This window comes from Siphateles boraxobius, unplaced genomic scaffold (genome assembly GCF_051911475.1).
Source record: "Siphateles boraxobius isolate OS27281-9 unplaced genomic scaffold, OSU_SipBor_1 207, whole genome shotgun sequence".
Lineage (NCBI taxonomy): Eukaryota > Metazoa > Chordata > Actinopteri > Cypriniformes > Leuciscidae > Siphateles > Siphateles boraxobius.
Genome location: NW_027508819.1, coordinates 2,499,126 through 2,520,723, shown reverse-complemented (window position 1 = coordinate 2,520,723; position 21,598 = coordinate 2,499,126). Strand labels below are relative to the sequence as shown.

Genomic DNA, 21,598 nt, shown 5'->3' with positions numbered 1-21,598 from the left:
TTAAAACCATTGAAATATGTAAGTCTTTTAATCTTTTCCTTTGATTTTTAATATTTTCTGATTAGTTATATATCCCTGTCTTCTGTCCTCTTTCTTTTTCTTTTTTCTCTCGTTTATTTCTTCTACATTGTGACTGTTTCCTTCTTTGTTTACATAATGTTCTCAATGAAAAAACTGTAAAATAAAATGTAACCACTACAAGACTAATTTTTGACTGTGCTACAAAGTTATGTTTATTGTATCTCAGTAGACTGCTTAAACACGAGCATCGGATATTGAAAAAGTTGCTATTGCTATACACTTAAAATTTAATAAAATAATTTAAGAGAGAGAAAAAAATCATGTAATAATGTAAACAAATGTTTCGTCTTGTAAGCTAATGCAATGAGACTCTGAGACTTAAGTGTCCAAATAATTTCTGGAACAGTTGTGTATGAATATCTGAATGAATCTGAATTACTGATCTCCATATGTGTTTATTACTTATTTAAGAAAGTTTGGTCACACTTTATTTTAATGTGTCCCTGTTACAGTGTAATTATATATTTAAGTACTGAGTAATATTAAGTAATTACATGAATTTAGGATTAGGGTTTGGTTTAGGTCAGTTGCATGTAATTATGCATAATTTATAGTTATTACTATAGTAAATGCATGTAACGTGTAACAAGGACACGATAGGGATGGAAGTTTTTATGAAATGAGGCACCTGGAGACTCTCTGTGACTTAAGTGTGCAAATTATTTCTGGAACATTTGTGTATGAATATTTGACTGTATCTGAACTACTGATCTCCATGTGTTTATTACTTATTAGTTCTTTTGAAATGGAAATGGAGCAGGGCGTGTACAGTGGGCGTGGCCGTGTACGAAGCTGCGCTCTGATTGGCTTTTCGGGCAGTGCGCGTGTCTCATCTCATCCGCGAGTGCAGCAGCAGCGCAGCCCTGCGTCACGACACACACACACACACACACACACACACACATACACAGAGAGTCCTGAAATAACTTTACCTGGCGAGTTTCCGTCACTCGTCGGGCGCGAGGAGGGTTTATTGAGGCACCAGCTCTAAATGGCGAGTCGAGGTTCGGATGAAGGACGGCATCTTCCTCTGCAGGATCATCATCATCACACAGAACCTGCTGTGCGCGAGGCGCAGAGATGGATAGAGGTGCGTGACGTCATGCCACTGCGTTATATGGGAATACAGTGTGTGTGTGTGTGTGTGTGTGTGTGTGTGTGTGTGTGTGTGTGTGTGTAAATGATGCGCGTGCTGGAGCTGTGTCAGGTTTAACACGCGCGCGCGCGTGTGTGTGTGTGTGTGTGTGAATGATGCGCGTGCTGGAGCTGTGTCAGGTTAGTGTGTGTGTGTGTGTGTGCTACTTGTGTTCACCTGTTGACACAAATTAGCTGAAGGATGCTGTAGGAATGTTAATGGTATTGTTACCCAGTAGGAACCCGCCCTAATGGGATCAAACCAGAATCCTATAATGATCTAAATAAGATCTTACTCCAGTAATACATCACTGCTTCTGAATCTCAGTAATACAGCACTGCTTCTGAATCTCAGTAATACATCACTGCTTCTGAATCTCAGTAATACAGCACTGCTTCTGAATCTCAGTAATACATCACTGCTTCTGAATCTCAGTAATACATCCCTGCTTCTGAATCTCAGTAATACAGCACTGCTTCTGAATCTCAGTAATACAGCACTGCTTCTGAATCTCAGTAATACAGCACTGCTTCTGAATCTCAGTAATACATCACTGCTTCTGAATCTCAGTAATACAGCACTGCTTCTGAATCTCAGTAATACATCACTGCTTCTGAATCTCAGTAATACATCCCTGCTTCTGAATCTCAGTAATACAGCACTGCTTCTGAATCTCAGTAATACATCACTGCTTCTGAATCTCAGTAATACAGCACTGCTTCTGAATCTCAGTAATACATCACTGCTTCTGAATCTCAGTAATACAGCACTGCTTCTGAATCTCAGTAATACAACACTGCTTCTGAATCTCAGTAATACAGCACTGCTTCTGAATCTCAGTAATACAGCACTGCTTCTGAATCTCAGTAATACAGCACTGCTTCTGAATCTCAGTAATACAGCACTGCTTCTGAATCTCAGTAATACATCACTGCTTCTGAATCTCAGTAATACATCCCTGCTTCTGAATCTCAGTAATACAGCACTGCTTCTGAATCTCAGTAATACATCACTGCTTCTGAATCTCAGTAATACAGCACTGCTTCTGAATCTCAGTAATACATCACTGCTTCTGAATCTCAGTAATACAGCACTGCTTCTGAATCTCAGTAATACAACACTGCTTCTGAATCTCAGTAATACAGCACTGCTTCTGAATCTCAGTAATACAGCACTGCTTCTGAATCTCAGTAATACAGCACTGCTTCTGAATCTCAGTAATACAGCACTGCTTCTGAATCTCAGTAATACAACACTGCTTCTGAATCTCAGTAATACAGCACTGCTTCTGAATCTCAGTAATACAGCACTGCTTCTGAATCTCAGTAATACAGCACTGCTTCTGAATCTCAGTAATACATCACTGCTTCTGAATCTCAGTAATACAGCACTGCTTCTGAATCTCAGTAATACAACACTGCTTCTGAAAATCAGTAATACAGCACGGCTTCTGAATCTCAGTAATACAGCACTGCTTCTGAATCTCAGTAATACAGCACTGCTTCTGAATCTCAGTAATACAGCACTGCTTCTGAATCTCAGTAATACAGCACTGCTTCTGAATCTCAGTAATACAGCACTGCTTCTGAATCTCAGTAATACAGCACTGCTTCTGAATCTCAGTAATACAGCACTGCTTCTGAATCTCAGTAATACAGCACTGCTTCTGAATCTCAGTAATACAACACTGCTTCTGAATCTCAGTAATACATCACTGCTTCTGAATCTCAGTAATACATCACTGCTTCTGAATCTCAGTAATACATCACTGCTTCTGAATCTCAGTAATACATCACTGCTTCTGAATCTCAGTAATACATCACTGCTTCTGAATCTCAGTAATACAGCACTGCTTCTGAATCTCAGTAATACAACACTGCTTCTGAATCTCAGTAATACATCACTGCTTCTGAATCTCAGTAATACAGCACTGCTTCTGAATCTCAGTAATACAACACTGCTTCTGAATCTCAGTAATACATCACTGCTTCTGAATCTCAGTAATACATCACTGCTTCTGAATCTCAGTAATACATCACTGCTTCTGAATCTCAGTAATACATCACTGCTTCTGAATCTCAGTAATACATCCCTGCTTCTGAATCTCAGTAATACAGCACTGCTTCTGAATCTCAGTAATACAGCACTGCTTCTGAATCTCAGTAATACATCACTGCTTCTGAATCTCAGTAATACAGCACTGCTTCTGAATCTCAGTAATACAGCACGGCTTCTGAATCTCAGTAATACAGCACTGCTTCTGAATCTCAGTAATACAGCACTATCTCAGTAATACAGCACTGCTTCTGAATCTCAGTAATACAGCACGGCTTCTGAATCTCAGTAATACAGCACGGCTTCTGAATCTCAGTAATACATCACTGCTTCTGAATCTCAGTAATACAGCACTGCTTCTGAATCTCAGTAATACAGCACTGCTTCTGAATCTCAGTAATACAGCACTGCTTCTGAATCTCAGTAATACAACACTGCTTCTGAATCTCAGTAATACATCACTGCTTCTGAATCTCAGTAATACAGCACTGCTTCTGAATCTCAGTAATACATCACTGCTTCTGAATCTCAGTAATACAGCACTGCTTCTGAATCTCAGTAATACAGCACTGCTTCTGAATCTCAGTAATACAGCACTGCTTCTGAATCTCAGTAATACAACACTGCTTCTGAATCTCAGTAATACATCACTGCTTCTGAATCTCAGTAATACAGCACTGCTTCTGAATCTCAGTAATACAACACTGCTTCTGAATCTCAGTAATACATCACGGCTTCTGAATCTCAGTAATACATCACTGCTTCTGAATCTCAGTAATACAGCACTGCTTCTGAATCTCAGTAATACATCACTGCTTCTGAATCTCAGTAATACAGCACTGCTTCTGAATCTCAGTAATACAGCACTGCTTCTGAATCTCAGTAATACAGCACTGCTTCTGAATCTCAGTAATACATCACTGCTTCTGAATCTCAGTAATACAGCACTGCTTCTGAATCTCAGTAATACAGCACTGCTTCTGAATCTCAGTAATACAGCACTGCTTCTGAATCTCAGTAATACATCACTGCTTCTGAATCTCAGTAATACATCACTGCGCTTCTGAATCTCAGTAATACAGCACTGCTTCTGAATCTCAGTAATACATCACTGCTTCTGAATCTCAGTAATACAGCACTGCTTCTGAATCTCAGTAATACAGCACTGCTTCTGAATCTCAGTAATACAGCACTGCTTCTGAATCTCAGTAATACATCACTGCTTCTGAATCTCAGTAATACAGCACAGCTTCTGAATCTCAGTAATACATCACTGCTTCTGAATCTCAGTAATACAGCACTGCTTCTGAATCTCAGTAATACATCACTGCTTCTGAATCTCAGTAATACAGCACTGCTTCTGAATCTCAGTAATACATCACTGCTTCTGAATCTCAGTAATACAGCACTGCTTCTGAATCTCAGTAATACAGCACTGCTTCTGAATCTCAGTAATACAGCACTGCTTCTGAATCTCAGTAATACATCACTGCTTCTGAATCTCAGTAATACAGCACTGCTTCTGAATCTCAGTAATACATCACTGCTTCTGAATCTCAGTAATACAGCACTGCTTCTGAATCTCAGTAATACAGCACTGCTTCTGAATCTCAGTAATACATCACTGCTTCTGAATCTCAGTAATACAGCACAGCTTCTGAATCTCAGTAATACATCACTGCTTCTGAATCTCAGTAATACATCACTGCTTCTGAATCTCAGTAATACAGCACTGCTTCTGAATCTCAGTAATACAGCACGGCTTCTGAATCTCAGTAATACATCACTGCTTCTGAATCTCAGTAATACATCACTGCTTCTGAATCTCAGTAATACATCACTGCTTCTGAATCTCAGTAATACATCACTGCTTCTGAATCTCAGTAATACAGCACTGCTTCTGAATCTCAGTAATACATCACTGCTTCTGAATCTCAGTAATACAGCACTGCTTCTGAATCTCAGTAATACAGCACGGCTTCTGAATCTCAGTAATACATCACTGCTTCTGAATCTCAGTAATACAGCACTGCTTCTGAATCTCAGTAATACAGCACTGCTTCTGAATCTCAGTAATACAGCACTGCTTCTGAATCTCAGTAATACAGCACTGCTTCTGAATCTCAGTAATACAGCACTGCTTCTGAATCTCAGTAATACAGCACTGCTTCTGAATCTCAGTAATACATCACTGCTTCTGAATCTCAGTAATACAACACTGCTTCTGAATCTCAGTAATACATCACTGCTTCTGAATCTCAGTAATACATCACTGCTTCTGAATCTCAGTAATACATCACTGCTTCTGAATCTCAGTAATACATCACTGCTTCTGAATCTCAGTAATACATCACTGCTTCTGAATCTCAGTAATACATCACTGCTTCTGAATCTCAGTAATACAGCACTGCTTCTGAATCTCAGTAATACAGCACGGCTTCTGAATCTCAGTAATACATCACTGCTTCTGAATCTCAGTAATACAGCACTGCTTCTGAATCTCAGTAATACAGCACTGCTTCTGAATCTCAGTAATACAGCACTGCTTCTGAATCTCAGTAATACAGCACTGCTTCTGAATCTCAGTAATACAGCACTGCTTCTGAATCTCAGTAATACAGCACTGCTTCTGAATCTCAGTAATACATCACTGCTTCTGAATCTCAGTAATACAACACTGCTTCTGAATCTCAGTAATACATCACTGCTTCTGAATCTCAGTAATACAGCACTGCTTCTGAATCTCAGTAATACATCACTGCTTCTGAATCTCAGTAATACATCACTGCTTCTGAATCTCAGTAATACAACACTGCTTCTGAATCTCAGTAATACAGCACTGCTTCTGAATCTCAGTAATACAGCACTGCTTCTGAATCTCAGTAATACAGCACTGCTTCTGAATCTCAGTAATACAGCACTGCTTCTGAATCTCAGTAATACATCACTGCTTCTGAATCTCAGTAATACAGCACTGCTTCTGAATCTCAGTAATACATCACTGCTTCTGAATCTCAGTAATACATCACTGCTTCTGAATCTCAGTAATACAACACTGCTTCTGAATCTCAGTAATACAACACTGCTTCTGAATCTCAGTAATACAGCACTGCTTCTGAATCTCAGTAATACAGCACTGCTTCTGAATCTCAGTAATACATCACTGCTTCTGAATCTCAGTAATACAGCACTGCTTCTGAATCTCAGTAATACATCACTGCTTCTGAATCTCAGTAATACAGCACTGCTTCTGAATCTCAGTAATACAGCACGGCTTCTGAATCTCAGTAATACAGCACTGCTTCTGAATCTCAGTAATACAGCACGGCTTCTGAATCTCAGTAATACAGCACTGCTTCTGAATCTCAGTAATACAGCACGGCTTCTGAATCTCAGTAATACAGCACTGCTTCTGAATCTCAGTAATACATCACTGCTTCTGAATCTCAGTAATACAACACTGCTTCTGAATCTCAGTAATACAGCACTGCTTCTGAATCTCAGTAATACAGCACTGCTTCTGAATCTCAGTAATACAGCACGGCTTCTGAATCTCAGTAATACAGCACTGCTTCTGAATCTCAGTAATACATCACTGCTTCTGAATCTCAGTAATACAACACTGCTTCTGAATCTCAGTAATACAGCACTGCTTCTGAATCTCAGTAATACAGCACTGCTTCTGAATCTCAGTAATACAGCACTGCTTCTGAATCTCAGTAATACAGCACGGCTTCTGAATCTCAGTAATACATCACTGCTTCTGAATCTCAGTAATACAGCACTGCTTCTGAATCTCAGTAATACAGCACTGCTTCTGAATCTCAGTAATACAGCACTGCTTCTGAATCTCAGTAATACATCACTGCTTCTGAATCTCAGTAATACAACACTGCTTCTGAATCTCAGTAATACATCACTGCTTCTGAATCTCAGTAATACATCCCTGCTTCTGAATCTCAGTAATACATCACTGCTTCTGAATCTCAGTAATACATCACTGCTTCTGAATCTCAGTAATACATCACTGCTTCTGAATCTCAGTAATACATCCCTGCTTCTGAATCTCAGTAATACAGCACTGCTTCTGAATCTCAGTAATACATCACTGCTTCTGAATCTCAGTAATACATCACTGCTTCTGAATCTCAGTAATACATCACTGCTTCTGAATCTCAGTAATACATCACTGCTTCTGAATCTCAGTAATACAGCACGGCTTCTGAATCTCAGTAATACATCACTGCTTCTGAATCTCAGTAATACAGCACTGCTTCTGAATCTCAGTAATACAGCACTGCTTCTGAATCTCAGTAATACAGCACTGCTTCTGAATCTCAGTAATACAACACTGCTTCTGAATCTCAGTAATACAGCACTGCTTCTGAATCTCAGTAATACATCACTGCTTCTGAATCTCAGTAATACATCACTGCTTCTGAATCTCAGTAATACAGCACTGCTTCTGAATCTCAGTAATACAGCACTGCTTCTGAATCTCAGTAATACAACACTGCTTCTGAATCTCAGTAATACAGCACTGCTTCTGAATCTCAGTAATACAGCACTGCTTCTGAATCTCAGTAATACAGCACTGCTTCTGAATCTCAGTAATACATCACTGCTTCTGAATCTCAGTAATACAACACTGCTTCTGAATCTCAGTAATACAGCACTGCTTCTGAATCTCAGTAATACAGCACTGCTTCTGAATCTCAGTAATACAGCACTGCTTCTGAATCTCAGTAATACATCACTGCTTCTGAATCTCAGTAATACAGCACTGCTTCTGAATCTCAGTAATACAACACTGCTTCTGAATCTCAGTAATACAGCACTGCTTCTGAATCTCAGTAATACATCACTGCTTCTGAATCTCAGTAATACAGCACTGCTTCTGAATCTCAGTAATACAGCACTGCTTCTGAATCTCAGTAATACAGCACTGCTTCTGAATCTCAGTAATACAGCACTGCTTCTGAATCTCAGTAATACAGCACTGCTTCTGAATCTCAGTAATACATCACTGCTTCTGAATCTCAGTAATACAGCACTGCTTCTGAATCTCAGTAATACAACACTGCTTCTGAATCTCAGTAATACAGCACTGCTTCTGAATCTCAGTAATACATCACTGCTTCTGAATCTCAGTAATACAGCACTGCTTCTGAATCTCAGTAATACAGCACTGCTTCTGAATCTCAGTAATACATCACTGCTTCTGAATCTCAGTAATACAGCACTGCTTCTGAATCTCAGTAATACAACACTGCTTCTGAATCTCAGTAATACAGCACTGCTTCTGAATCTCAGTAATACATCACTGCTTCTGAATCTCAGTAATACAGCACTGCTTCTGAATCTCAGTAATACAGCACGGCTTCTGAATCTCAGTAATACAGCACTGCTTCTGAATCTCAGTAATACAGCACTGCTTCTGAATCTCAGTAATACATCACTGCTTCTGAATCTCAGTAATACAACACTGCTTCTGAATCTCAGTAATACAGCACTGCTTCTGAATCTCAGTAATACAGCACTGCTTCTGAATCTCAGTAATACAGCACTGCTTCTGAATCTCAGTAATACAGCACTGCTTCTGAATCTCAGTAATACATCACTGCTTCTGAATCTCAGTAATACAACACTGCTTCTGAATCTCAGTAATACAGCACTGCTTCTGAATCTCAGTAATACAGCACTGCTTCTGAATCTCAGTAATACATCACTGCTTCTGAATCTCAGTAATACAGCACTGCTTCTGAATCTCAGTAATACAGCACGGCTTCTGAATCTCAGTAATACAGCACTGCTTCTGAATCTCAGTAATACAGCACGGCTTCTGAATCTCAGTAATACAGCACTGCTTCTGAATCTCAGTAATACATCACTGCTTCTGAATCTCAGTAATACAACACTGCTTCTGAATCTCAGTAATACATCACTGCTTCTGAATCTCAGTAATACATCACTGCTTCTGAATCTCAGTAATACATCACTGCTTCTGAATCTCAGTAATACATCACTGCTTCTGAATCTCAGTAATACAGCACTGCTTCTGAATCTCAGTAATACAGCACTGCTTCTGAATCTCAGTAATACAACACTGCTTCTGAATCTCAGTAATACAGCACTGCTTCTGAATCTCAGTAATACAGCACTGCTTCTGAATCTCAGTAATACAGCACTGCTTCTGAATCTCAGTAATACATCACTGCTTCTGAATCTCAGTAATACAACACTGCTTCTGAATCTCAGTAATACAGCACTGCTTCTGAATCTCAGTAATACAGCACTGCTTCTGAATCTCAGTAATACAGCACTGCTTCTGAATCTCAGTAATACATCACTGCTTCTGAATCTCAGTAATACAGCACTGCTTCTGAATCTCAGTAATACAACACTGCTTCTGAATCTCAGTAATACAGCACTGCTTCTGAATCTCAGTAATACATCACTGCTTCTGAATCTCAGTAATACAGCACTGCTTCTGAATCTCAGTAATACAGCACTGCTTCTGAATCTCAGTAATACAGCACTGCTTCTGAATCTCAGTAATACATCACTGCTTCTGAATCTCAGTAATACAGCACTGCTTCTGAATCTCAGTAATACAACACTGCTTCTGAATCTCAGTAATACAGCACTGCTTCTGAATCTCAGTAATACATCACTGCTTCTGAATCTCAGTAATACAGCACTGCTTCTGAATCTCAGTAATACACTACTGCTTCTGAATCTCAGTAATACATCACTGCTTCTGAATCTCAGTAATACAGCACTGCTTCTGAATCTCAGTAATACAACACTGCTTCTGAATCTCAGTAATACAGCACTGCTTCTGAATCTCAGTAATACATCACTGCTTCTGAATCTCAGTAATACAGCACTGCTTCTGAATCTCAGTAATACAGCACGGCTTCTGAATCTCAGTAATACAGCACTGCTTCTGAATCTCAGTAATACAGCACTGCTTCTGAATCTCAGTAATACATCACTGCTTCTGAATCTCAGTAATACAACACTGCTTCTGAATCTCAGTAATACAGCACTGCTTCTGAATCTCAGTAATACAGCACTGCTTCTGAATCTCAGTAATACAGCACTGCTTCTGAATCTCAGTAATACAGCACTGCTTCTGAATCTCAGTAATACATCACTGCTTCTGAATCTCAGTAATACATCACTGCTTCTGAATCTCAGTAATACAGCACTGCTTCTGAATCTCAGTAATACATCACTGCTTCTGAATCTCAGTAATACATCACTGCTTCTGAATCTCAGTAATACAACACTGCTTCTGAATCTCAGTAATACAGCACTGCTTCTGAATCTCAGTAATACAGCACTGCTTCTGAATCTCAGTAATACAGCACTGCTTCTGAATCTCAGTAATACAGCACTGCTTCTGAATCTCAGTAATACATCACTGCTTCTGAATCTCAGTAATACATCACTGCTTCTGAATCTCAGTAATACAGCACTGCTTCTGAATCTCAGTAATACATCACTGCTTCTGAATCTCAGTAATACATCCCTGCTTCTGAATCTCAGTAATACATCACTGCTTCTGAATCTCAGTAATACAGCACTGCTTCTGAATCTCAGTAATACAGCACTGCTTCTGAATCTCAGTAATACAGCACTGCTTCTGAATCTCAGTAATACATCACTGCTTCTGAATCTCAGTAATACAGCACTGCTTCTGAATCTCAGTAATACATCACTGCTTCTGAATCTCAGTAATACAGCACTGCTTCTGAATCTCAGTAATACATCACTGCTTCTGAATCTCAGTAATACAGCACTGCTTCTGAATCTCAGTAATACATCACTGCTTCTGAATCTCAGTAATACAACACTGCTTCTGAATCTCAGTAATACAGCACTGCTTCTGAATCTCAGTAATACAGCACTGCTTCTGAATCTCAGTAATACATCACTGCTTCTGAATCTCAGTAATACAGCACTGCTTCTGAATCTCAGTAATACAGCACTGCTTCTGAATCTCAGTAATACATCACTGCTTCTGAATCTCAGTAATACAGCACTGCTTCTGAATCTCAGTAATACAGCACTGCTTCTGAATCTCAGTAATACAGCACTGCTTCTGAATCTCAGTAATACATCACTGCTTCTGAATCTCAGTAATACAGCACTGCTTCTGAATCTCAGTAATACATCACTGCTTCTGAATCTCAGTAATACATCACTGCTTCTGAATCTCAGTAATACAACACTGCTTCTGAATCTCAGTAATACAGCACTGCTTCTGAATCTCAGTAATACAGCACTGCTTCTGAATCTCAGTAATACAGCACTGCTTCTGAATCTCAGTAATACAGCACTGCTTCTGAATCTCAGTAATACATCACTGCTTCTGAATCTCAGTAATACAACACTGCTTCTGAATCTCAGTAATACAGCACTGCTTCTGAATCTCAGTAATACAGCACTGCTTCTGAATCTCAGTAATACAGCACTGCTTCTGAATCTCAGTAATACAGCACTGCTTCTGAATCTCAGTAATACATCACTGCTTCTGAATCTCAGTAATACAGCACTGCTTCTGAATCTCAGTAATACAACACTGCTTCTGAATCTCAGTAATACATCACTGCTTCTGAATCTCAGTAATACATCACTGCTTCTGAATCTCAGTAATACAGCACTGCTTCTGAATCTCAGTAATACATCACTGCTTCTGAATCTCAGTAATACATCACTGCTTCTGAATCTCAGTAATACAGCACTGCTTCTGAATCTCAGTAATACAACACTGCTTCTGAATCTCAGTAATACATCACGGCTTCTGAATCTCAGTAATACATCACTGCTTCTGAATCTCAGTAATACAGCACTGCTTCTGAATCTCAGTAATACATCACTGCTTCTGAATCTCAGTAATACAGCACTGCTTCTGAATCTCAGTAATACAGCACTGCTTCTGAATCTCAGTAATACAGCACTGCTTCTGAATCTCAGTAATACAGCACTGCTTCTGAATCTCAGTAATACATCACTGCTTCTGAATCTCAGTAATACAGCACTGCTTCTGAATCTCAGTAATACATCACTGCTTCTGAATCTCAGTAATACAGCACTGCTTCTGAATCTCAGTAATACAGCACTGCTTCTGAATCTCAGTAATACATCACTGCTTCTGAATCTCAGTAATACAGCACAGCTTCTGAATCTCAGTAATACATCACTGCTTCTGAATCTCAGTAATACAGCACTGCTTCTGAATCTCAGTAATACATCACTGCTTCTGAATCTCAGTAATACAGCACTGCTTCTGAATCTCAGTAATACATCACTGCTTCTGAATCTCAGTAATACAGCACTGCTTCTGAATCTCAGTAATACAGCACTGCTTCTGAATCTCAGTAATACAGCACTGCTTCTGAATCTCAGTAATACATCACTGCTTCTGAATCTCAGTAATACAGCACTGCTTCTGAATCTCAGTAATACATCACTGCTTCTGAATCTCAGTAATACAGCACTGCTTCTGAATCTCAGTAATACAGCACTGCTTCTGAATCTCAGTAATACATCACTGCTTCTGAATCTCAGTAATACAGCACAGCTTCTGAATCTCAGTAATACATCACTGCTTCTGAATCTCAGTAATACATCACTGCTTCTGAATCTCAGTAATACAGCACTGCTTCTGAATCTCAGTAATACAGCACTGCTTCTGAATCTCAGTAATACAGCACGGCTTCTGAATCTCAGTAATACAGCACTGCTTCTGAATCTCAGTAATACAGCACGGCTTCTGAATCTCAGTAATACAGCACTGCTTCTGAATCTCAGTAATACAGCACGGCTTCTGAATCTCAGTAATACAGCACTGCTTCTGAATCTCAGTAATACATCACTGCTTCTGAATCTCAGTAATACAACACTGCTTCTGAATCTCAGTAATACAGCACTGCTTCTGAATCTCAGTAATACAACACTGCTTCTGAATCTCAGTAATACAGCACTGCTTCTGAATCTCAGTAATACAACACTGCTTCTGAATCTCAGTAATACAGCACTGCTTCTGAATCTCAGTAATACAGCACTGCTTCTGAATCTCAGTAATACAGCACTGCTTCTGAATCTCAGTAATACAGCACGGCTTCTGAATCTCAGTAATACATCACTGCTTCTGAATCTCAGTAATACAGCACTGCTTCTGAATCTCAGTAATACAGCACTGCTTCTGAATCTCAGTAATACAGCACTGCTTCTGAATCTCAGTAATACATCACTGCTTCTGAATCTCAGTAATACAACACTGCTTCTGAATCTCAGTAATACATCACTGCTTCTGAATCTCAGTAATACATCACTGCTTCTGAATCTCAGTAATACATCACTGCTTCTGAATCTCAGTAATACATCACTGCTTCTGAATCTCAGTAATACATCCCTGCTTCTGAATCTCAGTAATACAGCACTGCTTCTGAATCTCAGTAATACATCACTGCTTCTGAATCTCAGTAATACAGCACTGCTTCTGAATCTCAGTAATACATCACTGCTTCTGAATCTCAGTAATACAGCACTGCTTCTGAATCTCAGTAATACATCACTGCTTCTGAATCTCAGTAATACAACACTGCTTCTGAATCTCAGTAATACAGCACTGCTTCTGAATCTCAGTAATACAGCACTGCTTCTGAATCTCAGTAATACATCACTGCTTCTGAATCTCAGTAATACAGCACTGCTTCTGAATCTCAGTAATACAGCACTGCTTCTGAATCTCAGTAATACATCACTGCTTCTGAATCTCAGTAATACAGCACTGCTTCTGAATCTCAGTAATACAGCACTGCTTCTGAATCTCAGTAATACAGCACTGCTTCTGAATCTCAGTAATACATCACTGCTTCTGAATCTCAGTAATACAGCACTGCTTCTGAATCTCAGTAATACATCACTGCTTCTGAATCTCAGTAATACATCACTGCTTCTGAATCTCAGTAATACAACACTGCTTCTGAATCTCAGTAATACAGCACTGCTTCTGAATCTCAGTAATACAGCACTGCTTCTGAATCTCAGTAATACAGCACTGCTTCTGAATCTCAGTAATACAGCACTGCTTCTGAATCTCAGTAATACATCACTGCTTCTGAATCTCAGTAATACAACACTGCTTCTGAATCTCAGTAATACAGCACTGCTTCTGAATCTCAGTAATACAGCACTGCTTCTGAATCTCAGTAATACAGCACTGCTTCTGAATCTCAGTAATACAGCACTGCTTCTGAATCTCAGTAATACATCACTGCTTCTGAATCTCAGTAATACAGCACTGCTTCTGAATCTCAGTAATACAACACTGCTTCTGAATCTCAGTAATACATCACTGCTTCTGAATCTCAGTAATACATCACTGCTTCTGAATCTCAGTAATACAGCACTGCTTCTGAATCTCAGTAATACATCACTGCTTCTGAATCTCAGTAATACATCACTGCTTCTGAATCTCAGTAATACATCACTGCTTCTGAATCTCAGTAATACAGCACTGCTTCTGAATCTCAGTAATACAGCACTGCTTCTGAATCTCAGTAATACATCACTGCTTCTGAATCTCAGTAATACATCACTGCTTCTGAATCTCAGTAATACATCACTGCTTCTGAATCTCAGTAATACAGCACTGCTTCTGAATCTCAGTAATACATCACTGCTTCTGAATCTCAGTAATACATCCCTGCTTCTGAATCTCAGTAATACATCACTGCTTCTGAATCTCAGTAATACAGCACTGCTTCTGAATCTCAGTAATACAGCACAGCTTCTGAATCTCAGTAATACATCACTGCTTCTGAATCTCAGTAATACAACACTGCTTCTGAATCTCAGTAATACAGCACTGCTTCTGAATCTCAGTAATACAGCACTGCTTCTGAATCTCAGTAATACAGCACTGCTTCTGAATCTCAGTAATACAGCACTGCTTCTGAATCTCAGTAATACAGCACTGCTTCTGAATCTCAGTAATACAGCACTGCTTCTGAATCTCAGTAATACAGCACTGCTTCTGAATCTCAGTAATACAGCACTGCTTCTGAATCTCAGTAATACATCACTGCTTCTGAATCTCAGTAATACAACACTGCTTCTGAATCTCAGTAATACAGCACTGCTTCTGAATCTCAGTAATACATCACTGCTTCTGAATCTCAGTAATACAACACTGCTTCTGAATCTCAGTAATACAGCACTGCTTCTGAATCTCAGTAATACATCACTGCTTCTGAATCTCAGTAATACAACACTGCTTCTGAATCTCAGTAATACAGCACTGCTTCTGAATCTCAGTAATACATCACTGCTTCTGAATCTCAGTAATACAACACTGCTTCTGAATCTCAGTAATACAGCACTGCTTCTGAATCTCAGTAATGCATCACTGCTTCTGAATCTCAGTAATACAACACTGCTTCTGAATCTCAGTAATGCTGCACTGCTTCTGAATCTCAGTAATACAGCACTGCTTCTGAATCTCAGTAATACATCACTGCTTCTGAATCTCAGTAATACATCACTGCTTCTGAATCTCAGTAATACAGCACTGCTTCTGAATCTCAGTAATACAGCACTGCTTCTGAATCTCAGTAATACATCACTGCTTCTGAATCTCAGTAATACAGCACTGCTTCTGAATCTCAGTAATACAGCACTGCTTCTGAATCTCAGTAATACATCACTGCTTCTGAATCTCAGTAATACATCACTGCTTCTGAATCTCAGTAATACAACACTGCTTCTGAATCTCAGTAATACATCACTGCTTCTGAATCTCAGTAATACATCCCTGCTTCTGAATCTCAGTAATACATCACTGCTTCTGAATCTCAGTAATACAGCACTGCTTCTGAATCTCAGTAATACAGCACAGCTTCTGAATCTCAGTAATACATCACTGCTTCTGAATCTCAGTAATACAACACTGCTTCTGAATCTCAGTAATACAGCACTGCTTCTGAATCTCAGTAATACAGCACTGCTTCTGAATCTCAGTAATACAGCACTGCTTCTGAATCTCAGTAATACAGCACTGCTTCTGAATCTCAGTAATACAGCACTGCTTCTGAATCTCAGTAATACAGCACTGCTTCTGAATCTCAGTAATACAGCACTGCTTCTGAATCTCAGTAATACAACACTGCTTCTGAATCTCAGTAATACATCACTGCTTCTGAATCTCAGTAATACATCACTGCTTCTGAATCTCAGTAATACAACACTGCTTCTGAATCTCAGTAATACAGCACGGCTTCTGAATCTCAGTAATACATCACTGCTTCTGAATCTCAGTAATACAGCACTGCTTCTGAATCTCAGTAATACAGCACTGCTTCTGAATCTCAGTAATACAGCACTGCTTCTGAATCTCAGTAATACAGCACTGCTTCTGAATCTCAGTAATACATCACTGCTTCTGAATCTCAGTAATACAGCACTGCTTCTGAATCTCAGTAATACAGCACGGCTTCTGAATCTCAGTAATACATCACTGCTTCTGAATCTCAGTAATACAACACTGCTTCTGAATCTCATTAATACATCACTGCTTTTGAATCTCAGTAATACATCACTGCTTCTGAATCTCAGTAATATATCCCTGCTTCTGAATCTCAGTAATACATCACTGCTTCTGAATCTCAGTAATACATCCCTGCTTCTGAATCTCAGTAATACAGCACGGCTTCTGAATCTCAGTAATACATCACTGCTTCTGAATCTCAGTAATACAACACTGCTTCTGAATCTCAGTAATACATCACTGCTTCTGAATCTCAGTAATACATCCCTGCTTCTGAATCTCAGTAATACATCACTGCTTCTGAATCTCAGTAATACATCCCTGCTTCTGAATCTCAGTAATACATCACTGCTTCTGAATCTCAGTAATACAGCACTGCTTCTGAATCTCAGTAATACAGCACTGCTTCTGAATCTCAGTAATACATCACTGCTTCTGAATCTCAGTAATACAGCACTGCTTCTGAATCTCAGTAATACAGCACTGCTTCTGAATCTCAGTAATACAGCACTGCTTCTGAATCTCAGTAATACATCACTGCTTCTGAATCTCAGTAATACAGCACTGCTTCTGAATCTCAGTAATACAGCACGGCTTCTGAATCTCAGTAATACAGCACTGCTTCTGAATCTCAGTAATACAGCACTGCTTCTGAATCTCAGTAATACAGCACTGCTTCTGAATCTCAGTAATACAGCACTGCTTTTGAATCTCAGTAATACATCACTGCTTCTGAATCTCAGTAATACAGCACTGCTTCTGAATCTCAGTAATACATCACTGCTTCTGAATCTCAGTAATACAACACTGCTTTTGAATCTCAGTAATACATCACTGCTTCTGAATCTCAGTAATACAGCACAGCTTCTGAATCTCAGTAATACATCACTGCTTCTGAATCTCAGTAATACAGCACTGCTTCTGAATCTCAGTAATACAGCACTGCTTCTGAATCTCAGTAATACAGCACTGCTTCTGAATCTCAGTAATACAGCACTGCTTCTGAATCTCAGTAATACAGCACTGCTTCTGAATCTCAGTAATACAGCACTGCTTCTGAATCTCAGTAATACAGCACTGCTTCTGAATCTCAGTAATACAGCACTGCTTCTGAATCTCAGTAATACATCACTGCTTCTGAATCTCAGTAATACAGCACTGCTTCTGAATCTCAGTAATACATCACTGCTTCTGAATCTCAGTAATACAGCACTGCTTCTGAATCTCAGAAATACAGCACTGCTTCTGAATCTCAGAAATACAGCACTGCTTCTGAATCTCAGTAATACAGCACTGCTTCTGAATCTCAGTAATACAGCACTGCTTCTGAATCTCAGTAATACAGCACGGCTTCTGAATCTCAGTAATACAGCACTGCTTCTGAATCTCAGTAATACAGCACTGCTTCTGAATCTCAGTAATACAGCACTGCTTCTGAATCTCAGTAATACAGCACTGCTTCTGAATCTCAGTAATACAGCACTGCTTCTGAATCTCAGTAATACATCACTGCTTCTGAATCTCAGTAATACAGCACTGCTTCTGAATCTCAGTAATACAGCACGGCTTCTGAATCTCAGTAATACAGCACTGCTTCTGAATCTCAGTAATACAGCACTGCTTCTGAATCTCAGTAATACAGCACTGCTTCTGAATCTCAGTAATACAGCACTGCTTCTGAATCTCAGTAATACAACACTGCTTTTGAATCTCAGTAATACATCACTGCTTCTGAATCTCAGTAATACAGCACTGCTTCTGAATCTCAGTAATACAGCACTGCTTCTGAATCTCAGTAATACAGCACTGCTTCTGAATCTCAGTAATACAGCACTGCTTCTGAATCTCAGTAATACATCACGGCTTCTGAATCTCAGTAATACAGCACTGCTTCTGAATCTCAGTAATACATCACTGCTTCTGAATCTCAGTAATACAGCACTGCTTCTGAATCTCAGTAATACAGCACTGCTTCTGAATCTCAGTAATACAACACGGCTTCTGAATCTCAGTAATACATCACTGCTTCTGAATCTCAGTAATACAGCACTGCTTCTGAATCTCAGTAATACATCACTGCTTCTGAATCTCAGTAATACAGCACTGCTTCTGAATCTCAGTAATACATCACGGCTTCTGAATCTCAGTAATACAGCACTGCTTTTGAATCTCAGTAATACATCACTGCTTCTGAATCTCAGTAATACAGCACTGCTTCTGAATCTCAGTAATACAGCACTGCTTCTGAATCTCAGTAATACAGCACTGCTTCTGAATCTCAGTAATACAGCACTGCTTCTGAATCTCAGTAATACATCACGGCTTCTGAATCTCAGTAATACAGCACTGCTTCTGAATCTCAGTAATACAGCACTGCTTCTGAATCTCAGTAATACAACACTGCTTTTGAATCTCAGTAATACATCACTGCTTCTGAATCTCAGTAATACATCACTGCTTCTGAATCTCAGTAATACAGCACTGCTTCTGAATCTCAGTAATACAGCACTGCTTCTGAATCTCAGTAATACATCACTGCTTCTGAATCTCAGTAATACATCACTGCTTCTGAATCTCAGAAATACAGCACTGCTTCTGAATCTCAGTAATACATCACTGCTTCTGAATCTCAGTAATACAGCACTGCTTCTGAATCTCAGTAATACAGCACTGCTTCTGAATCTCAGTAATACAGCACTGCTTCTGAATCTCAGAAATACAGCACTGCTTCTGAATCTCAGTAATACAGCACTGCTTCTGAATCTCAGTAATACATCACTGCTTCTGAATCTCAGTAATACATCACTGCTTCTGAATCTCAGTAATACATCACTGCTTCTGAATCTCAGTAATACATCACTGCTTCTGAATCTCAGTAATACATCACTGCTTCTGAATCTCAGTAATACATCACTGCTTCTGAATCTCAGTAATACAGCACTGCTTCTGAATCTCAGTAATACAGCACTGCTTCTGAATCTCAGTAATACAGCACTGCTTCTGAATCTCAGTAATACAGCACTGCTTCTGAATCTCAGTAATACATCACTGCTTCTGAATCTCAGTAATACAACACTGCTTCTGAATCTCAGTAATACAGCACTGCTTCTGAATCTCAGTAATACATCACTGCTTCTGAATCTCAGTAATACAGCACTGCTTCTGAATCTCAGTAATACAGCACTGCTTCTGAATCTCAGTAATACAGCACTGCTTCTGAATCTCAGTAATACAGCACTGCTTCTGAATCTCAGTAATACATCACTGCTTCTGAATCTCAGTAATACAGCACTGCTTCTGAATCTCAGTAATACATCACTGCTTCTGAATCTCAGTAATACAGCACTGCTTCTGAATCTCAGTAATACAGCACTGCTTCTGAATCTCAGTAATACAGCACTGCTTCTGAATCTCAGTAATACAGCACTGCTTCTGAATCTCAGTAATACATCACTGCTTCTGAATCTCAGTAATACAGCACTGCTTCTGAATCTCAGTAATACAGCACTGCTTCTGAATCTCAGTAATACAGCACTGCTTCTGAATCTCAGTAATACAGCACTGCTTCTGAATCTCAGTAATACAGCACTGCTTCTGAATCTCAGTAATACAGCACTGCTTCTGAATCTCAGTAATACAGCACTGCTTCTGAATCTCAGTAATACAGCACTGCTTCTGAATCTCAGTAATACAGCACTGCTTCTGAATCTCAGTAATACAGCACTGCTTCTGAATCTCAGTAATACAGCACTGCTTCTGAATCTCAGTAATACAACACTGCTTCTGAATCTCAGTAATACAGCACTGCTTCTGAATCTCAGTAATACATCACTGCTTCTGAATCTCAGTAATACAGCACTGCTTCTGAATCTCAGTAATACATCACTGCTTCTGAATCTCAGTAATACATCACTGCTTCTGAATCTCAGTAATACATCACTGCTTCTGAATCTCAGTAATACAGCACTGCTTCTGAATCTCAGTAATACAGCACTGCTTCTGAATCTCAGTAATACAGCACTGCTTCTGAATCTCAGTAATACATCACTGCTTCTGAATCTCAGTAATACAGCACTGCTTCTGAATCTCAGTAATACATCACGGCTTCTGAATCTCAGTAATACAGCACTGCTTCTGAATCTCACTAATACAGCACTGCTTCTGAATCTCAGTAATACATCACTGCTTCTGAATCTCAGTAATACAGCACTGCTTCTGAATCTCAGTAATACAGCACTGCTTCTGAATCTCAGTAATACATCACTGCTTCTGAATCTCAGTAATACAGCACTGCTTCTGAATCTCAGTAATACATCACTGCTTCTGAATCTCAGTAATACAGCACTGCTTCTGAATCTCAGTAATACAGCACTGCTTCTGAATCTCAGTAATACATCACTGCTTCTGAATCTCAGTAATACAGCACTGCTTCTGAATCTCAGTAATACAGCACTGCTTCTGAATCTCAGTAATACAACACTGCTTCTGAATCTCAGTAATACAGCACTGCTTCTGAATCTCAGTAATACATCACTGCTTCTGAATCTCAGTAATACAGCACTGCTTCTGAATCTCAGTAATACAGCACTGCTTCTGAATCTCAGTAATACATCACTGCTTCTGAATCTCAGTAATACAGCACTGCTTCTGAATCTCAGTAATACAGCACTGCTTCTGAATCTCAGTAATACAGCACTGCTTCTGAATCTCAGTAATACAGCACTGCTTCTGAATCTCAGTAATACATCACTGCTTCTGAATCTCAG

The 21,598-nt window shown here is 39.4% G+C and overlaps 1 protein-coding gene across 8 annotated transcripts in view; it reads left to right on the top strand.

Moving 5' to 3' along the window:
• The first annotated feature begins 917 nt into the window (after positions 1-917).
• limch1b (LIM and calponin homology domains 1b) overlaps positions 918-21,598 on the top strand; it is a 213,270-nt gene continuing 192,589 nt past the window's right edge. For 6 of the 8 annotated variants that reach the window (XR_013206033.1, XR_013206034.1, XM_077237736.1 and 3 more), the window contains exon 1: positions 948-1,171. Coding sequence is in view for 6 of the 8 variants with exons in the window: in XM_077237736.1 (XP_077093851.1) it covers positions 1,073-1,171 (99 nt within the window). In the remaining 2 variants the exon portion in view is untranslated. Of the gene's footprint in view, positions 1,172-21,598 lie in introns of all 8 variants that reach the window. The other 2 variants (XM_077237735.1, XM_077237738.1) reach the window with 2 other exon arrangements.